Source organism: Anas acuta, chromosome 6 (assembly GCF_963932015.1).
Source record: "Anas acuta chromosome 6, bAnaAcu1.1, whole genome shotgun sequence".
NCBI classification, from domain to species: Eukaryota; Metazoa; Chordata; class Aves; order Anseriformes; family Anatidae; genus Anas; species Anas acuta.
This window is the reverse complement of record NC_088984.1, coordinates 11,386,121-11,402,135: the sequence shown is the minus strand read 5'-3', so window position 1 is coordinate 11,402,135 and position 16,015 is coordinate 11,386,121. Positions and strand designations below refer to the sequence as shown.

Below are 16,015 nucleotides of genomic sequence, written 5' to 3'. Positions count from 1 at the left end.
TGGCTGAGTTAAAACCTGTATTTTTGGGAGCTACCCAAGCTGGATTTAAACCTCGATTAGGACCACAGTTAGATTTTAGTTTCAGTATTTTATTCGTTCAAGGAAACACAAACATATCTCAGTGCCTCCGTTGGTTAATCTGGATATTAAAAACATTTTCTCAGTTTACAATGCTTCTCTCATTTGCGTGGAAAAACACCTGGATGGGGTAAATCCTCATTTACTCATTACATACTTTAATGCACGGCAGCAGCATGTCCTGGTCCTTGTACTGCAGCAGTGACCACCCGCGTGATGCTTACAGAAGAGGCAGGGAGCATAGTACTGGGAGACCAGCAGCATGTGCCCATGCTGGACGGGAAGAGGAGACACCCTTGTGCCTGCCCTGGCTTTTGCAGAGGGAGCCTCAGGGCACTCTTCCCAGAGAGTGCCCCTTTTCTGGAGGAAAACAAACCCATCCATTCTGCAGGCAGCCCCTGGGGCTTACTTCGGAGAAGTGCCTGCCCCAGTGGCGTTTCATTTCAATCTATCTCCCCAAAAAACTGAAGCTCCTAGGTCTGGAGATCAATTTTTTTCTAACACAGCCCTTCCTGCCTTTTCATTAAAGTCTGGCTGCTGGTGCAGTTCTTCCAGAGCTTTTAAAAAACCTTTTTTCAGACTATTTGACTAGAGGTCATATCTCATGTAGCTGTAATTATAGAGCTAAGGCGAGGGCAGAGGGGGAGTCTAATGTGACCGCCTCCAAAAAGGATATTTGATTCAAGGTGAAGACCAGCTTTTGCTCTACAGACCATAAAGCATTTAAAAAATATATCTCAGAGAGCAGAAACAGTCATGGTGAAGTGTGCCTTTTACCCTCCGTAGCTCACAGGTCTTCAACGGGGAAAATATGCTCAGAATTTCAATTTCCACGGCTGTACTTGTGCTGCTGCCAGCCTGGAGCAGCTGGAGACTGGGGAAGGGGCTGCTCACAACACCTCATTGGCAGGATTCAACACATCTGACACACAGTGCCCCAAAGCAGGGCGTTTTCAAACACCAGTGTACAGATGTGTAAAGGCTTGCCAGTGGAAGAGCTCTTGGCCCTGCTTCAAAGTCAGCTGTGCAAAAGGTAAGGCTGTGGAGACTGAGCCTTGAGAAACGCTCCTTGAGCAGGGTTTCTGGTTCAAGAGAGCCTGAAAATATGGTACATTTATGGGAAGTTGGAGCTTTTATAGCTGTATCACAGAAATACGACGCATCTGGGAGCTTTGTCTCAGCCCAGCATTTCTGATACAGGTATAGCAATGTGCTGCATCATTTGGCAGGTTGCAAGGCATTAACAAGCAGGGGAGAAAATGTCCCCACGAAAGGTCCGATGGGCGCTGGATTTATTTTGCCGAACAAGAGCGACCTGCAGCCACTAGATGGTGGTGCAAGGACACTTTTCTGCTCTTCCCTTCGGCTCTTCCTTGGTAGTAGTGCTTGAGGCGGCCTTTCCCAGTAACGCGGGCTGCTGTGGTCTTTGCTTTTTCTTCTTAGGCACTGACAGAGGTCATTTGGAAACATATCACTTGCTGACTTCCCATCCTGTGTAAAGCAGGCCTCAGGCAACAGTTACGACGTGATTACTGCTGGCAGAGTATTTTTCTCTGCGTCACGGCTCAGCACCGGGAAGGGCAAAGGACTTGGCTTTCAGTTTGTGGATTAGCCTTCTTTTATAGGCTGTGGAAAGGAAAAGTACTTTATATTGAACACAGTGGGGGAAAAAAGGGTTGTCAGGAAAGAGGTAATCTCTGAAAATGGCCATAGTTTGGAACATTTACCATGGAAAAAAGTCAGGAGATTTTCCTCAGGCTCAGCAGTCAAACCTTCAGGCAATTTTTATCTCCTCCTGTGAAACTGGTGTTTGCCCTATGAATAAGAAAAGAAACATGGTCAGAAAGACTGGTTTGGCAGCGGCACCGGCAGGGTCAGCCCTGGTCTGTAGGGCACATATGGGATACGGGGATACGCAATGCATGAGGGCCCCTACATGCACCAGCCCTAGCCTTGGGCTGCTGCACCGAGCACCCAGTGTTGGGATGTTGGAGCTCTCGTTAAATTCCCAGCTCCCAGAGTCAGGTGAATGGGAAAAAGCTCTCCTAGCATGTTTTTAATCGTAAATTTCCAGCCACTGGGATATGATGGGGCACCCTAAAGATGACTCATAGAATCCTGGGACCATAGAAAAGCTCGTGTTGGAAGGGACCTCAGGAACCACCCGGATGCTTTGAAAGTAGTCCAGGCACAGGTTCATTTAAAGGCAATTTCGTGAAAGCTTTCAGTAGCTGGTGAGTAGGGGAAGGGGAAGGGGAGTCAGAGTGCCTCGGGCTGAAAAATCAGCTCCGACAGGGAGTCTGAGAGAAAAGGCCTTGGTAAGTACCCTAAAAGCAAAATAATCTTGTATCAGAATGATAAATCTAGAAGACTGGGAGAAGCATTCACATATTTAAGTGACGAACTGTCCTTCTTACCCACTATGCCTAAAGCACGCAGATAAAGCCATCAGTTCAGAGCAAGCCACGATTTCAGAACTGGGGGGCAGAAGGAGAGGAAACTGCTTTGTGTTTCAAATTGCTTCTCCATGAGCTGCTAAAAATTGATCGCTAGGTTCCATTAAAAAGAAAAAGAAGTGCTGGTGCTTTTTCGGGGCTCCCCACTGCCCCACGTTGCCCCCAGCCCGTCCCTTGTGTGCTGCAGGCGAGTCCTGCCCGGAGCTACCTGTAGCTCCAGCAGGGACTGCAGCAGCCACGTGGTTTTCCTCTGTATGTCCCCCCCACGCTGCTTAGCAGTCTCCTCATGGTGACAACAAAATGTCTGTTTTCCAGGAAACCATTTGAGCGTTATGGATTAGCCATGGTAGGCACTCGCAGACCTCCATAAAGCAGGTTGACACGCTCTCCGGTGTATTACTAACTCGGCTGAAAAATTGATCAAAACTGATAGAGTTGCAGGGCCCTGAGTCCCTTTACAATCTGCCGCTGTGCTGCTCAGCTCTGGCAGAGGCAGCACAGCCAAACTGGGTGGAAACTCCTGCCTTTATGCACCTTAATCCTGCCCTTGGCTCTGCACCACGGCAAGAGCTGTGGTCCCAAAATGGGTGATGTGCAGGATGCGCCCCAACAACCGCTGCTCCTCCTGGGGCCAAGCTCCCCATGGCGCCTTAGGAGAGACTGTGTGAATTACAGAAATGTCTGAGAAACTTATAATTGTGGGAGTAAGCTTCATGGAGGATATCCCTGCAGCACAGGAGCTGCAAGCCCCCGGCAAAATACTTTTTCTTTTCCTCCCTGCCTCCTGATGGCTCCCCTTTTGCTACCTGGGATTATTGGTTTCTGGGAGCAGAGTCTGTGTTTTCTGGGGTATTTGTGCTTTATTTCATCTCAAGATTTACTGCTGTTTGGGAAGGCAGACAGATATCCATTCCCCAGACATCACCTATGTCCCAGTCCTACCAAAACTCTTGCTTGCTTTCTACTTACAATTTGATTTTCACTGGAATCCCAAGTAAAGACTGAATAGACTGGTTTAAAGAGCTTCCAAATGAGATGGCAAGGATAAAGAGGATAATAAGATAACCTAGAAAGGATCAGAAGTGGAAGAGATAAGAGTTGAAGAGGCACTCACTGCCAGTCCTAACACTAAGGATGCAACCAGAGCCAAAATGGTCTTCGGTGCTCACTCTCTGGTGCTCTTTGTACTCATGGTACAACTTAGAGACTTCAGCAATGTTATTTAAACATGTCTTTGAAGCAACGTCAAACTATTAATATATATACTTAGTAGAGGCAAATTTGCCTTTGTGGGCACTGACACAACAACAGGCGATGATGTGCTGGCCCCCTCCACATGTCCTTGCTCTCCCACCCAGCCTCAAAATCTCATTTCCTTTTCCCCAAGCAGTTTTTGAGCTAATTCCCCCAGCAGGGGCATGACCACTGAACTGGGAGGTGGGGTAGAGCCCAGGCAGGTGTGACAGATCATGACAGGACCGGCACCAAATGTCTCAGGAAAATCAGTGCTCAGCTCTGGCACCTGCTCCTCCTTAAATAATACATTTGTGGGTAAGCTTTCCTATAGTGAGGATGTTTTCCATCTCAATTTCTAGTATCAGGTATAATGAGAAAAATTAAAATTCAGGTTTTGTTACCAACACTTTAATTATCCAGTGTTATCAAGTTGTCACCAGGCCTTTAATTATTTTTCAGTTTATACCTATGATTGCTTTAGTGATGTTAAGGTAGATCTGCAACTGTGATAGGAAGTGTCTGAGTTCTTTATAATGCTGAGGATTGGAAATGATGAAGTTAATAAAATTCACTCATCTCCTGTGCCATGAGCTATCATCAATACAGTGTTCATCTGCAGCTGGCATGCTATTTAATTATGCCCTTTTGGTACCAATAAACACTTAATAATATATTCAAAATGAGTAAACAGGATATAACGCTGTCCGTGATTTTGCATCTACTTAGAGATCGGGCACAATACCACAAAGCCTCACTGCCAAACCGTCTCAGCAGTGGTCTTTGCATTTTGGACACAGGCGTGATGCGGGGAGGTTATTAGTGTGCAGGATGTATGTGCTCAAAGCACCTGTAGCACTCTGGAGATGCAGCAGAGGTTTCACACATGATTAACACCATTTCTGTATAGTTACCATTGTTTACAGATGTTGTAACTTTTACCAGGCCAGGCAATTTTAACTCAGCAGAATATGATGCAAAGAATGAAACTTTGATTACAATGATGAAGCTGGTATGGAAACTCTTACAAACCTTGCTAGAATGGCAAAATAAGCAAATCATGTCCTGTTTTACACCATGTTTGAGCACCTATAAGATAAAACAAATAGCAAAAAGGCTCAAGCATTCAGCATCTCTTGCCTGATGGCTCCCCATCATCACCCAGCTTGCTTGTCCTGCTGGAGGTGGTGACAGTCTCCTCTGCTGCTACTCAAACACGTAATTTGGTGGTGCTCGTTCTTACCATACAATGACACTTCCTGCCCAGAATTAATGAGCAGCTGTATGAAATAACATTGCTAACCAGGACCTGCATTTCCATCCTGCAGTACTTTCTGCAAACAAATGTTACATGTTTGAGATCGAAATTCTTGTGTAATTGCCAGCGCCAATCTTCCTGAGACTGTGAAGCAAGGCTTGCTAGCACGCTGCCCGTGTGCTGGAGACCACTGCATGCTTTACACTGCTCTTCTCTCTGCTAATTGACCTAATACCGCATGGAGCGGTGAGTGTATTTGCATCCCCTGAAGGACCGCAGCACTGAGCAGTGTGCTTTTTTGCATGCCAATGTACGGCTCTTCCTGACAGCTTGGCTCACAACTGGTTCCCCCAAAAAACAACTGTGCTGCACAGATGTGGATCATTAGTGCCTGAACCAGAACTAACTTCTCAGAAAATTGTACTTATTGCAGGACAAATTGAGTCTGCTATGGTAGAAGCCAGAATAATTGCTCAGGGGACCACAGGGCTTATCCAGCAGTTAATTCATTATTTGTACCTGCTCGGAGCCAGGATAGAAACAGCAGGCAAGGCAGCAGCAAACAAGGTACAAACTCCAGTGTCTCAGGATCAATTTGTTCAGATAAAGGCTTATTGCCATCACGGCAAGGTTGCAAAACACCTCTACAAGCACTTACCGGTGGGGAAAATAAGAGACGGGAGCTGTTTCACCACAGTCCTTTAGTTCTGTGATCAGATATGCGAGCTCTCTTTTCCTATAGCCATGACTTGAACGCAATGAATGCTGTGTTTGGGGCTGTGCTGTGCCTTCGTGGGCACCCAAAAGTCAGGGCCTGGAAGGGGAACACAGCTTTACTCAATTTGTACTTTTTTAATACTAAAGTACTTTTTAAATACTAAAAATATCCTATTTGGGTGAATAGTCTTACACTCATGTTGTCTTAATACTCATGTTTGCTTATCAAATGTACCACTGCTTAATAATTTTTTAGATCTTCCCTACCCAATGCAAGTATGGGAGAGTGGTTTCTTTGTTTTGTTTTGTTTTTATTTCAGGAGGGAGAATAAGTTAGTTAACATAATCTTGGGTAGATTTATGGTATTTGTTCTGCACCTTTACACAGCGATTTTTACCAAAGCAAGTGATAATTAATCTGATTGTCCCCTGTGTATTTATAAGCATAGTGCAGAGGCAGTCATTTTTCTGTCCTCTGAAAATAAATACCTCCCATGTGGAAAAGCAGTTACCATAAAGAGAGAGCGTTTGACTCAATCAGGGCACCCGCATTGCACTCTATTAGCACAGCTACTTTTCCATCAGCGACAAATGCAATACGGACTCACAAAGCTCACTGGTCAGAGAAACACCTGCAGCGGGAGAACAACAAACCCAACCCGCACCGCCACCGCCGCCATTCCCCCAGGCAGGTGGCCCAGGCAGGCGACCCCCACGCTGCGCCATGGTCGGCCATTTTGCGACTTGTGTTGTTGCTGGGCCTGTGCCTGTGCTCTGCTGGGGTTGAAGCTCAGCATGGGGACAGGAGAGCAGCAGTGCGCCACCACAAAGCAGAACCACCATGACGTTTCCCAGAATTGGGGAGGCCCCAGGCCAGCCCCGCTCCAGCTGCTGTGAGCCAGCGCTGGCTTCCAGCTGGAAAGCAAAGTACACTCCCCATGTGGGCAGGATGTGTTCCCCCTAAAGAGGTTTCCCATCTAGGTCCATTTGTGAAACTGGCCATTTGATGAAATAATTCAAAGGTCAGACTGCGTTCCCATAGCTGGGCAGCACCAACATTTTGGGAAATGGAGCTGCCAGGCGCCCCTGCATCTTCATTCAAGCACCTATTTAATATGCATCACGTTATGGGGAGATGTTTTTATGTTGGGAAAAACACAAGTGCTCTCACGAAATGACTCAAGGGCAATAAAACATAAATTGTCTTTAAACCTGTGTAAAGGATGCTGAAGTCACAAACAAGGCATAAAATAATATGGAGTTGGAAAGCACTTTTTCCTTATTAGGTTTATCAAGGAAAAGCTAGCCTGGCAAGCTTGTTCTATCAAGCAAATGGATGTGGTAAAAAAAGGAAATGAAAATTCTGATCCATATTCATTGTCTTGGTGTCAGCAAGGGAGAAAAAAGCTCCACTTTACATTTTGCTTCGCTTTCGAAAGCTGATCTGAAGTTTCACAGACAAAGTAATCAAAGCTGATAAAGAAGCAAAAGAAAATCAAAGATAATTAATAGAAACAAAGCAAACAGCAGAAGAGGCCAGACAAAGTGTCTAATATTAACAAAATACAAAACGCAGGACGTGCTTGACTGCACAGAGCAGCAGCTCTGGGCACTGACAGAATTGTAATGGGGAGATTTCTTTCCCAAAGACCCCTGCACCGGCTCGCCTATCACTGTTAGAATGTCAGCCCCCTGGTCCTGAGCAGCAGTGGGGTTTATCCTCAAACCTGGGAGCCTTGCCTTGCCTTGCCTCGCCTCTCCTCTCTCTTCTTTCTTGTTTTGGTTACATTTTAATGCAGTCCTTCCAGGATTACCAGAAAGCCACACCACAACCTTGTCACTCCAATGGAAGAGAGACAGATGATTTGTCTTGTGAAAGGGAGACTCGAATCCGGCCAAGCCCTGGGCTGCTTCTTGGGTTCACACAATTGCATGAGCCTGACGGCTCTCTGGGTTTTAGAGTTGTATCTTCCTGGCTGTCATGGTGATGGAAATAAGGTGATGAGCAGTAAAAGCACTAACATTATATGGAAAAATCCTCAAAATGTTCATTATTTGTGAGAGTCAGCCCTAATGATTTGTGAGAGGGGTTGCCAATTCAGCAAGTCTTATGATTTCTATAGAAAGCAAATCACAGCCATGTGAAGTGGGCGCTGTAAATGGGATCCAGCAGGCTTATCTTAGCAGCCATTCATTTCTAAACAGCGTTCTGCCAGTACATCAAAAATACTGCACAACTTTGCAAAATGGAAGGATTTAGGGTGGGTTTTTCTGGTCGCAAGTGACCCGCGTTGCATGAACAGGAGTGACAAAGGACTGGGAATTTGATCCCATCATCCTTTCTACAGCCTGCTGAGTGCAATGAACAGATCTGTACTCCTTTCCCTTGCATCTGCCTTCAGTCCCATGGGCTTATCAGCACAGATTTTTTTGGACAAAGCTTGATGAGATTGTGAAATGATGCCAGCACCTATTCCTGTAGAAAACACAGAATTACTGAAGAGCAGTTTATGTAAATATACTCTCTTTCCTCAGAAGAGGACAGCAGTTTTAATGACAAACTGAGTGAAATCTCATTTGGCATGAGGCAAACAAAATAGTAAATATTTCAAGTTAGTGCTCTGTAGTGACAAAGACCGCATTTAAAAATAATTGCTGTGGATCTGCCATATTATACAAAGAAATAGAGTGACAACACAACTGTGATGTGACACATCTGCATTATAGCTTTTCATCTCAATCCAGATTTTAATAGCCTCTGTCAGCTGATTGCATTAGGTGTATGAGTGTAACATTTTCCACCAGTCACCACTGGAGAAGAACTTGCAGCCCTGTGGTGCCACTGAGCAATGAGGAACCTCCCCAAATGTCATTGTTTCTGCCCCAAAGAGTGGTAGTTGGTCATGGGGTAGAGCTTACGCAGATACCTGTCTCTGATGCTCCTCTGATGAGTCCATTGCAATAGAAACCAGATCTAGAACTGGGGCTGAAATATAAAACCATGTTTTCTCCACTCCCAGACTGCCAGACTCTGCAAGATGAAGTGTTTTGCCCAATTCAGAAGTGGTGGTTAGAGAAAACACCACATAGCTGTAAGTTTCTCTGGCCTGACCCGTCTCTGCTGTGACTTTGTCTTGCAGTCCCTCACCGTGTCTGTCACGGGAGAGATGGCTCAGACACACTGCCTGGGTTTCAGCAAATGTGTTTCTTACACCTCTTAAAACAAGCTGTTCAGCTACAGCAGCTGAAACACAAGTAGTCGCTGATGCTTTGGCTGTGCTGCAACTCCCACAGTCCCACTTAGTGTGCAGTGGAAGAAACAACACTCTCACAGTGAAATCTCTCCTGCAAAGTCCTCTTCCAGCTCACTTACCTGAGGACAAGATGTCAGCTGCCACTGTGAATCTCAAGCATTGTTTTTTCTCAAAGCGCAAAAGATTATAAACTAGATTTAAATCTCTGTTGTTTCTCAGAATTTAAACTGTCCTGTACTTCTGTCCTCAGGTGGACCCTAACTACTCAAACTAAATAAATTTGCATACACTTGCTCTACCCAATGTATGTAAGCCAAGAAGCTTAACCCTTCTGCTGCAGAGCAGCTGCAAACCACATTTCTTGTTGCACACTTGGTGTAAGTAAATCACTTACTTTCCCAAATTACATGGTTTTGTATCAATGAATTCATATTTGCAAAGGACACAAAGGTGGAAAACTAAGGAAGCAACAAGCTTAAAACTGATGTGATCATCTCCATGTAACATCAACAGGCATCATGTATTGACTCTGGATCAGATACATCCCTCCATCTCCAGGTAGGGTAGCATCAGGCCAAACAACAGTGTCAGAGGAGTGACACTACCTGCATGTCACTGCCTGCTCACTGCGAGTTTCAGAAGGGAGTTCCCAAAGGCTTGTTGTGATGGAGAGGAAATGTCGCATTGTTCCCTGGTCTAATCCTGCTGCTGCACAGTTGTGTGATTACGGGGCAGAGGCAGCAGCCTGGAAGCAGGAGCTCTGGGCTGCGCCCACACCTGACACTTCTGCAGAAAAGCCACTTGAAGCCTGGTCACACGGGCTGGAAGCCAGATTGCCTCAAAAAATTATAACTGCCATCTTCCTCAGCTGCAAAATTAATGCTGGGTGCTCCACTTCATCTGTGGACTGTTGAAAGATTCTTCACTGTTATTATGTTTGAAGAGTTTTTTCCAAATGTCATATTGGCATGTAACAACCACGATATTCATAACATGCAGGTGAACTTTCATAAAGCAGAGGAGGAAATTAACATTCTTCCTTATCAGAGGAAATTGAATCTGATTTTTCATTCCATCAAAACATCTCTTCGCAGACAGGATAAATCCCATAAATTGCTTTAACCCGTGTATCTGTCTAGAGTCCATTCTATATGCTATTGTAACAAACCATGTAATCAAAGCAAATGAACATAATTACCAGCAAGTGCAAATATGGGGTTTCTGGATTCTTTTCTGAGACATTTCGTGTGTGACCAATGAAAGTTGTTTACATTTTAAAGTAAGGACAAACTGTATCAGATTGGAAGATATAAGGGTATGTACTAAAAATCCATGCAGTAAGCATCCTGTACCTACAATTACCATTCTAACTATTCATTCAGGGCGATTCTTTTCTCCCCAGGTGTAAATATAACCACATCACCAAACATAGCCAAATGCTACGCCATTTCAAGGGATGGTGGAGTCCTGTGCCCTTACACTTCACACTGAGGAGCTTCTTTCATTTATTTCTACCAGAAAGGACCAAGAAGTGACTGCATATGACTCCTATGACTCCATTTATTTAATAGTAGTTCAGGTAAATTCCTCCTCCTTAAGGCCAATGAGCAGACATCAAGACATCCTGTGCTTGCTTCCCCTTTTTGCATCGCTGATGCAAACACCAGCAGCTGCTGGTGTTTGTGGTGACACCAGTGCAGGGTGGGTTGCACTTGCATTTCTAGTTCTAGATAAAAATATGTTAAAGAAATAATGAAGGCAGTCTCTTTTAAGGCAGCCTCACAGCTACACAATTTTCTAGGCTGGTGGCATCCCCTAGGCATGTCACATCCCATTGTTGCAGCTCTGCCGATGCCTGGGGAAGTGGCCACCTCCACCCATGGAGCAGATCCACAATGACCACCTGAGGTTTCTTCAGCTCTCACATCTGAGAGAAGCAGGAGGTATGACCCGTTGTAATCACAGGTCATATCACATCGCAACAGCTCAGCAAAGTGGCCGGTGGCACAAGTCATGTCAGCAGTTAAATGACAGGAACCAAGTTTCTGCCAGGTTGTGGCGCCAGGAGCCAAATAACGCATGCATACTGATGGCACATAATGGCATGCACGCAGATACATCTTCATAAAGATAATATAAATTAAGCTTCTGTCCAGGACAGGAACATGTCACAGCCATAAGGTGTGGAAGTCAATTCATTTACATCACATTTTAAATTAGACACATTTTAAAACTGTCCCAAGGCACACTAATACATCAGGTGTCCTGAGCCATTTTCTATGTTACTACTTCCCAATAGAAAATAAGCCCTGAAATTGTATTTAAACTGCATCTCTTCTTCCATTCATAAGTGTAGATTAGGTTGTGTGTTTAGGAAAAAAAAAAAAAAAAAAAGTCTTTCAAGAAACCAGCTATGCCATGTTAGCAGCAAATGATCTGATCTCTAATGACAACTTCATGCTTATGAGGACTAAGGGAAACTCTCAACAGATTTATTTTATTTAAGGGAAACTCTCAATGGATTTATTTATTTTTTTTTTTCAAAAAAGATGTTCTCTTCATTTCCTTAGGAAACTGGCCATGAATGTAAGTGCATGTAAACAGAGAATGCTATGCAATTAGGCTGTTCTTAGAGACATATGAATACAAGCACAAATTAATTTACAAGTCTTTATCTGCAGTTGCTTATAGGAATTTTTACACTACTCTGCTTCCAGAGCAAAGAAAACCACAGCCTTTGCTCTTGACTGTGGCATCCAAAGCTAAAATGCTTGGTGATGCTTCTTGTGTGGCTGCTGGAAGGGAGAGGAGCAGAGCTGGGATCCAGCCCTGCTGACAGGAATGTCAGGCTCCCCAGGCCTTCGGGATATTTCTGCATACAAAAGCCCAGATGTTCGAAGTGTTTAGCTGCAAGGGTAACTGTAGGTGTGGTACTTGTGCATGCAAATATCCCACCTGTGAGCATAACTGAAATTATGCAGGAATTATTCAGGTGTGCAGCACTTCATTACTCCTTTGTAATTTGTCTTCTGGAGCCTTACTTTGCTGCTATTTTGTTGTACTGCTGTGTGATACAGGAGTGGAGGAGAGACAGTCCCACACAAGACAGATTTCAAAGGCTTGGAAAAAAGTTGCATGCTTTACAGCAGTAATAAACACCTGGGAGCCTTGAAACAAAATACGACAACATGAATACTCCTTCATTATTTTGTCATTAACTTCTAGGACAGATTGTCAGGGTATTTGGCAAACTCCTGACCCTCCACTGCTCTTACTCACAGTCAGTGAAATACGTGTATCTTACTGGGACGACCTAGCTGAGGGCACAGGAGTTACCTCCCCACACTGGGCCAAGATCTCTCTCCTGTCTTTGGCTGTGGTCAGCACCAGCTCCTTCAGCGTAAAGTTTAAAACTTCAAATACATAGGATGTGGGAGTAATACTTCTTCCACATCATGGCTCATTTTGGATTCTGAAAGGAATTGACTCACCTTGCTTTCACAGACAGCTGGGCATCCCTCTCAGCACCTTTATCCAGGGCTCTTACAAAGAAGCAGTCATCTTGGTAACTGTCAAAATAACCAATTCCTTTTTCTGAATTATGCTGCATTCTCAGCCTCATTGATCCTGCAGGGCCATGAGTTCCGCAGTTCAATTTCACGGCTTAAATCAATCCCAAATTCTCAAACACATGCAATTACATCGTGACATTTGCATCACCATGCTGCCTGAGCTGGACCACGAGCGGACGCAGGGCTTGTGCACGCACGGCAGACAGTGCGAGGCCAGCAGCAGCCTTCTCATGGCAGCTTAACAAGCTTTCCCCTCCACTTTCTCTATCTACAAAGCCAAACAGGCAGGTTTGTTCCCTGAAGGGCTTTGCTGAACTTCCACAGCTCTGCAGAAGACGTTGCACGAGCACCGTGCCAGCCAGCACCCAGCATAAAGCATTGCCTCTCAAAGCCCCCTGGGGCTGTGCTCAGGAGGTGCTGCAGCACAGGCTGCGTGAAGGCCACCGAACTGCTGCACAAACTCAGAGCCATGTAGTCGGTGTAAACATGCACATGGAGCTCCTCCTCTCTGCCAGGCAGCTTACTGTTCAGCTGACATCCCCTGCACTGGGCGCTACTGTGGCACAGAAAGTCGTTCAGGTGAAATGCCGGGAAACCAAAATTACAATTTATCTGTATCTTCCATTTGGAAGGATAACATTTTGGACTCTATCACTCCAGTGGATACTGCTCACTCGGGATTAAAAACAGACAGCACGTATTACTGCACACTGGTGATTCTGCAAGTAAAGCAATGCTTTCAGTTCTTGGGCTTGCCCAGGGAAAGAAGAAAGCATCTTGGACTGTAATTTACACTGATATTAAGGGCAATGGCCACAGGTTGCAGCTGCCATGGGTTTGTTATTATTACACCAACTTTCCCACTCCAATATATTTTTGAGCAGCTTGCTTAATTGAGTTTATTCCATCACGATTCACAGGATAGCATTCTTCTCACATCATAACCCACGGATAAAATATATTAAGGTCTGGTGGTATTCTTCCTAATAGCATGGGGTTGTCATTCCTTTTGTAACTCTTACTTCACATATGTAACTCAAAGTTTCGGTATAGGGCAGTGTTTAAAAAGATTTAGGCCCCCAATGTTATTGAGAAACATCGGATCTTACTGTTTATACCATGAACAGTTACATCTCTGTGGTAGAAAGCAGGGCCAGCCAAACATCTTCAACAGGAAACTGGGTTCTCAGCAGCTGAGACAATTTTCCTTCTCAATTTCATCAAGATTTTTTCTGTGGGAAGAGGAAAGCGTGTTCCTGACCTTGCTTTGCAGACACAGCACCACCACGGCTTGATGCTGCGGGATAAACTCTGGGCAGGTGACATCCTGCCTGACCTGGGGAGGTAAAGCTATCTACAACAGCACTGTGTGTTCATAGAAACCATCCTATTAAAATTATGAACTTGAATAGCAACAAAACGCTACAGGCACTGCCTTCTGCCCTAGTTAAGCTCTTCTCTTGTGATGAACCACTGTGAAGTAGCTGCACATTGACAAGGGCCGTGTAGGTGCAAGGCTGGTAATAATTCTTTTTTCCCCTTCTAATTATTCAAATAAGAAGTAGCATTGAGCTAAAAATAAGACCAAGCATTCTCCAGATCTGCAATTACTCTCTCAACTTGTACTTGTCTACAGTATTTCTTCAGCTAATCACTACAGCGCAAAACATGCCAGAATTGTTTGAAATCAGAATTCAATCCCAGACACAGTAAAAGACTAATAATGAATGTTGTTTACACACATTTAATTCAACATACCAGAAGCAATATTCTCACTCCCTTTAGCATTTTATTTGCTTATAAATACAAGTCAATACCACAAGATGGCACTTTCTTACTTGCAACACGTACTATTATAAACACATACCCTCTCCAAATGTTCCCAGATGTTTACAACATTTAACTTTTCAGTGGTTTTGAAACATTTAAAAAAGCAAGACCTTCTACAAACTGTTTTTGTGTTTGATGTATATTAAATGAGGTCAGGTAATTAAATTCAAAAAAAGAATTTATAAATATTTCAGATAAGAAAATTTAAATACAAAAGCAGAGTTTGTATTAATTAAACTGAATAACAATTTAAACTGGCCATAATGTATCTACATGGTTTTATTTAATTTAAAATACTTTTTAAACAATCAAATCCTCTAGCCATTCATCAAAACACCTATCTACTCAACCTTTTAAAAAATATTTTCAGTTAAGAAACCACCTAGGCTTTTTCTTAGCAATCCTTATTCTGTCCTGTAGGTGGAAATGAAGTGAAATCATATTCCAGACTAGAAAACAGGATAAGGAAAAAACTTTAAAAAACCAGATAACTTCAGATACTCCAACTCATTATTCTTTGTGTTTCTCAAAATACATGATCCAGTTTTAAAGTCTTTGAACGAAATGTAAACACTATAAAACTCATTGTTGAAATATGTGAAGAATAAAGAATCCTGCACTAATATAGTGCATAATGATGCTGTGTCAAACTTGTCATTTACAGTAAATGTCACATTTTCCTCTGGATTGTCATGCCTTTTTGTTGGTGCTTTTTTTTTTTTTTTCCCAATACTAATTCCTTTTGATGTCAGTAGACTTTTTTTTTTTTTTATTATTCCCATTGCTCAACAGGAAGAGATGCATTTTCCAGTCTCTTCAAAAAAGTTGCAGAAGATCCAAGACTTTGATTCTTTTTTTTTTTTAATAACGAGGTGGCAAAATTTCAAGCTTGCGGTATTTCTGTTCTGCCCAGTATATTACACATAAGGAGATTCCTCAAAAAACTGAGAAGTCTGAGAGTTACAAAAAAGAAAGCATTTAAGGCAGTCAATGTCTACATTTGGATTTCTTTTTTATGTTACATGTCAATGTCTCCATCATAGGCTAAGGTTAGAGGCTTCTGTTGTGGAGGAGTGCTTTGATGCTGCTTGCTTTTTTTGCTGTAAGAAAAATAAAAGTATTTCAGGAGGCGAAAAATGCAAATGGTAATAGAGTGTGAAGCTCAAACATGTCAACAACAAAAACAAACTTCAACAAAAAATTATCTTCCCACACTGGCTATTTTCCTTGGCACCCTATTGAAACAACCTTAATTATTATTGAGAAATACACCTCCTCATTAGCCTTCAAGTGATGGAGAACTATGCAATGCTATTTTAAAATCCCCAGTATGCTCCGCTGTATTATCTCAGAAACAGCAGCTATATAGCTCAAAAATAGGAAGCTACAACTCCAAGGCATCATCCAAACACTGTTACTTAAGCTTTTAGTTGAAGAGAGAATGAGGGAAGGGATGAGACAGCGGGAGAGAATAAAGTGATTTTGGATGAAGTAGAGTAATGTTGCTGTTAGGACATGGTTGAGACTCTCCCTCACAATAAAACCCTCCATCAGAGACGCCCTGGTGCAGACCAGGGCTTCAGCACACCCAGTACCCTATTTCTAGCAGTGACTGGT

At 43.5% G+C, this 16,015-nt stretch overlaps 1 protein-coding gene across 5 annotated transcripts in view; it reads right to left on the bottom strand.

Annotated features, from left to right (window-relative positions):
• Positions 1-14,296: 14,296 nt before the first annotated feature.
• The window catches only part of THSD7B (thrombospondin type 1 domain containing 7B), a 321,145-nt gene continuing 319,426 nt past the window's right edge, over positions 14,297-16,015 (bottom strand). For all 5 annotated transcript variants that reach the window (XM_068687381.1, XM_068687382.1, XM_068687384.1 and 2 more), the window contains exon 29: positions 14,297-15,498. In XM_068687381.1, coding sequence (XP_068543482.1) covers positions 15,417-15,498 — 82 coding nt within the window. In that variant the 3' untranslated portion in view covers positions 14,297-15,416. The remainder of the gene's footprint in view (positions 15,499-16,015) is intronic.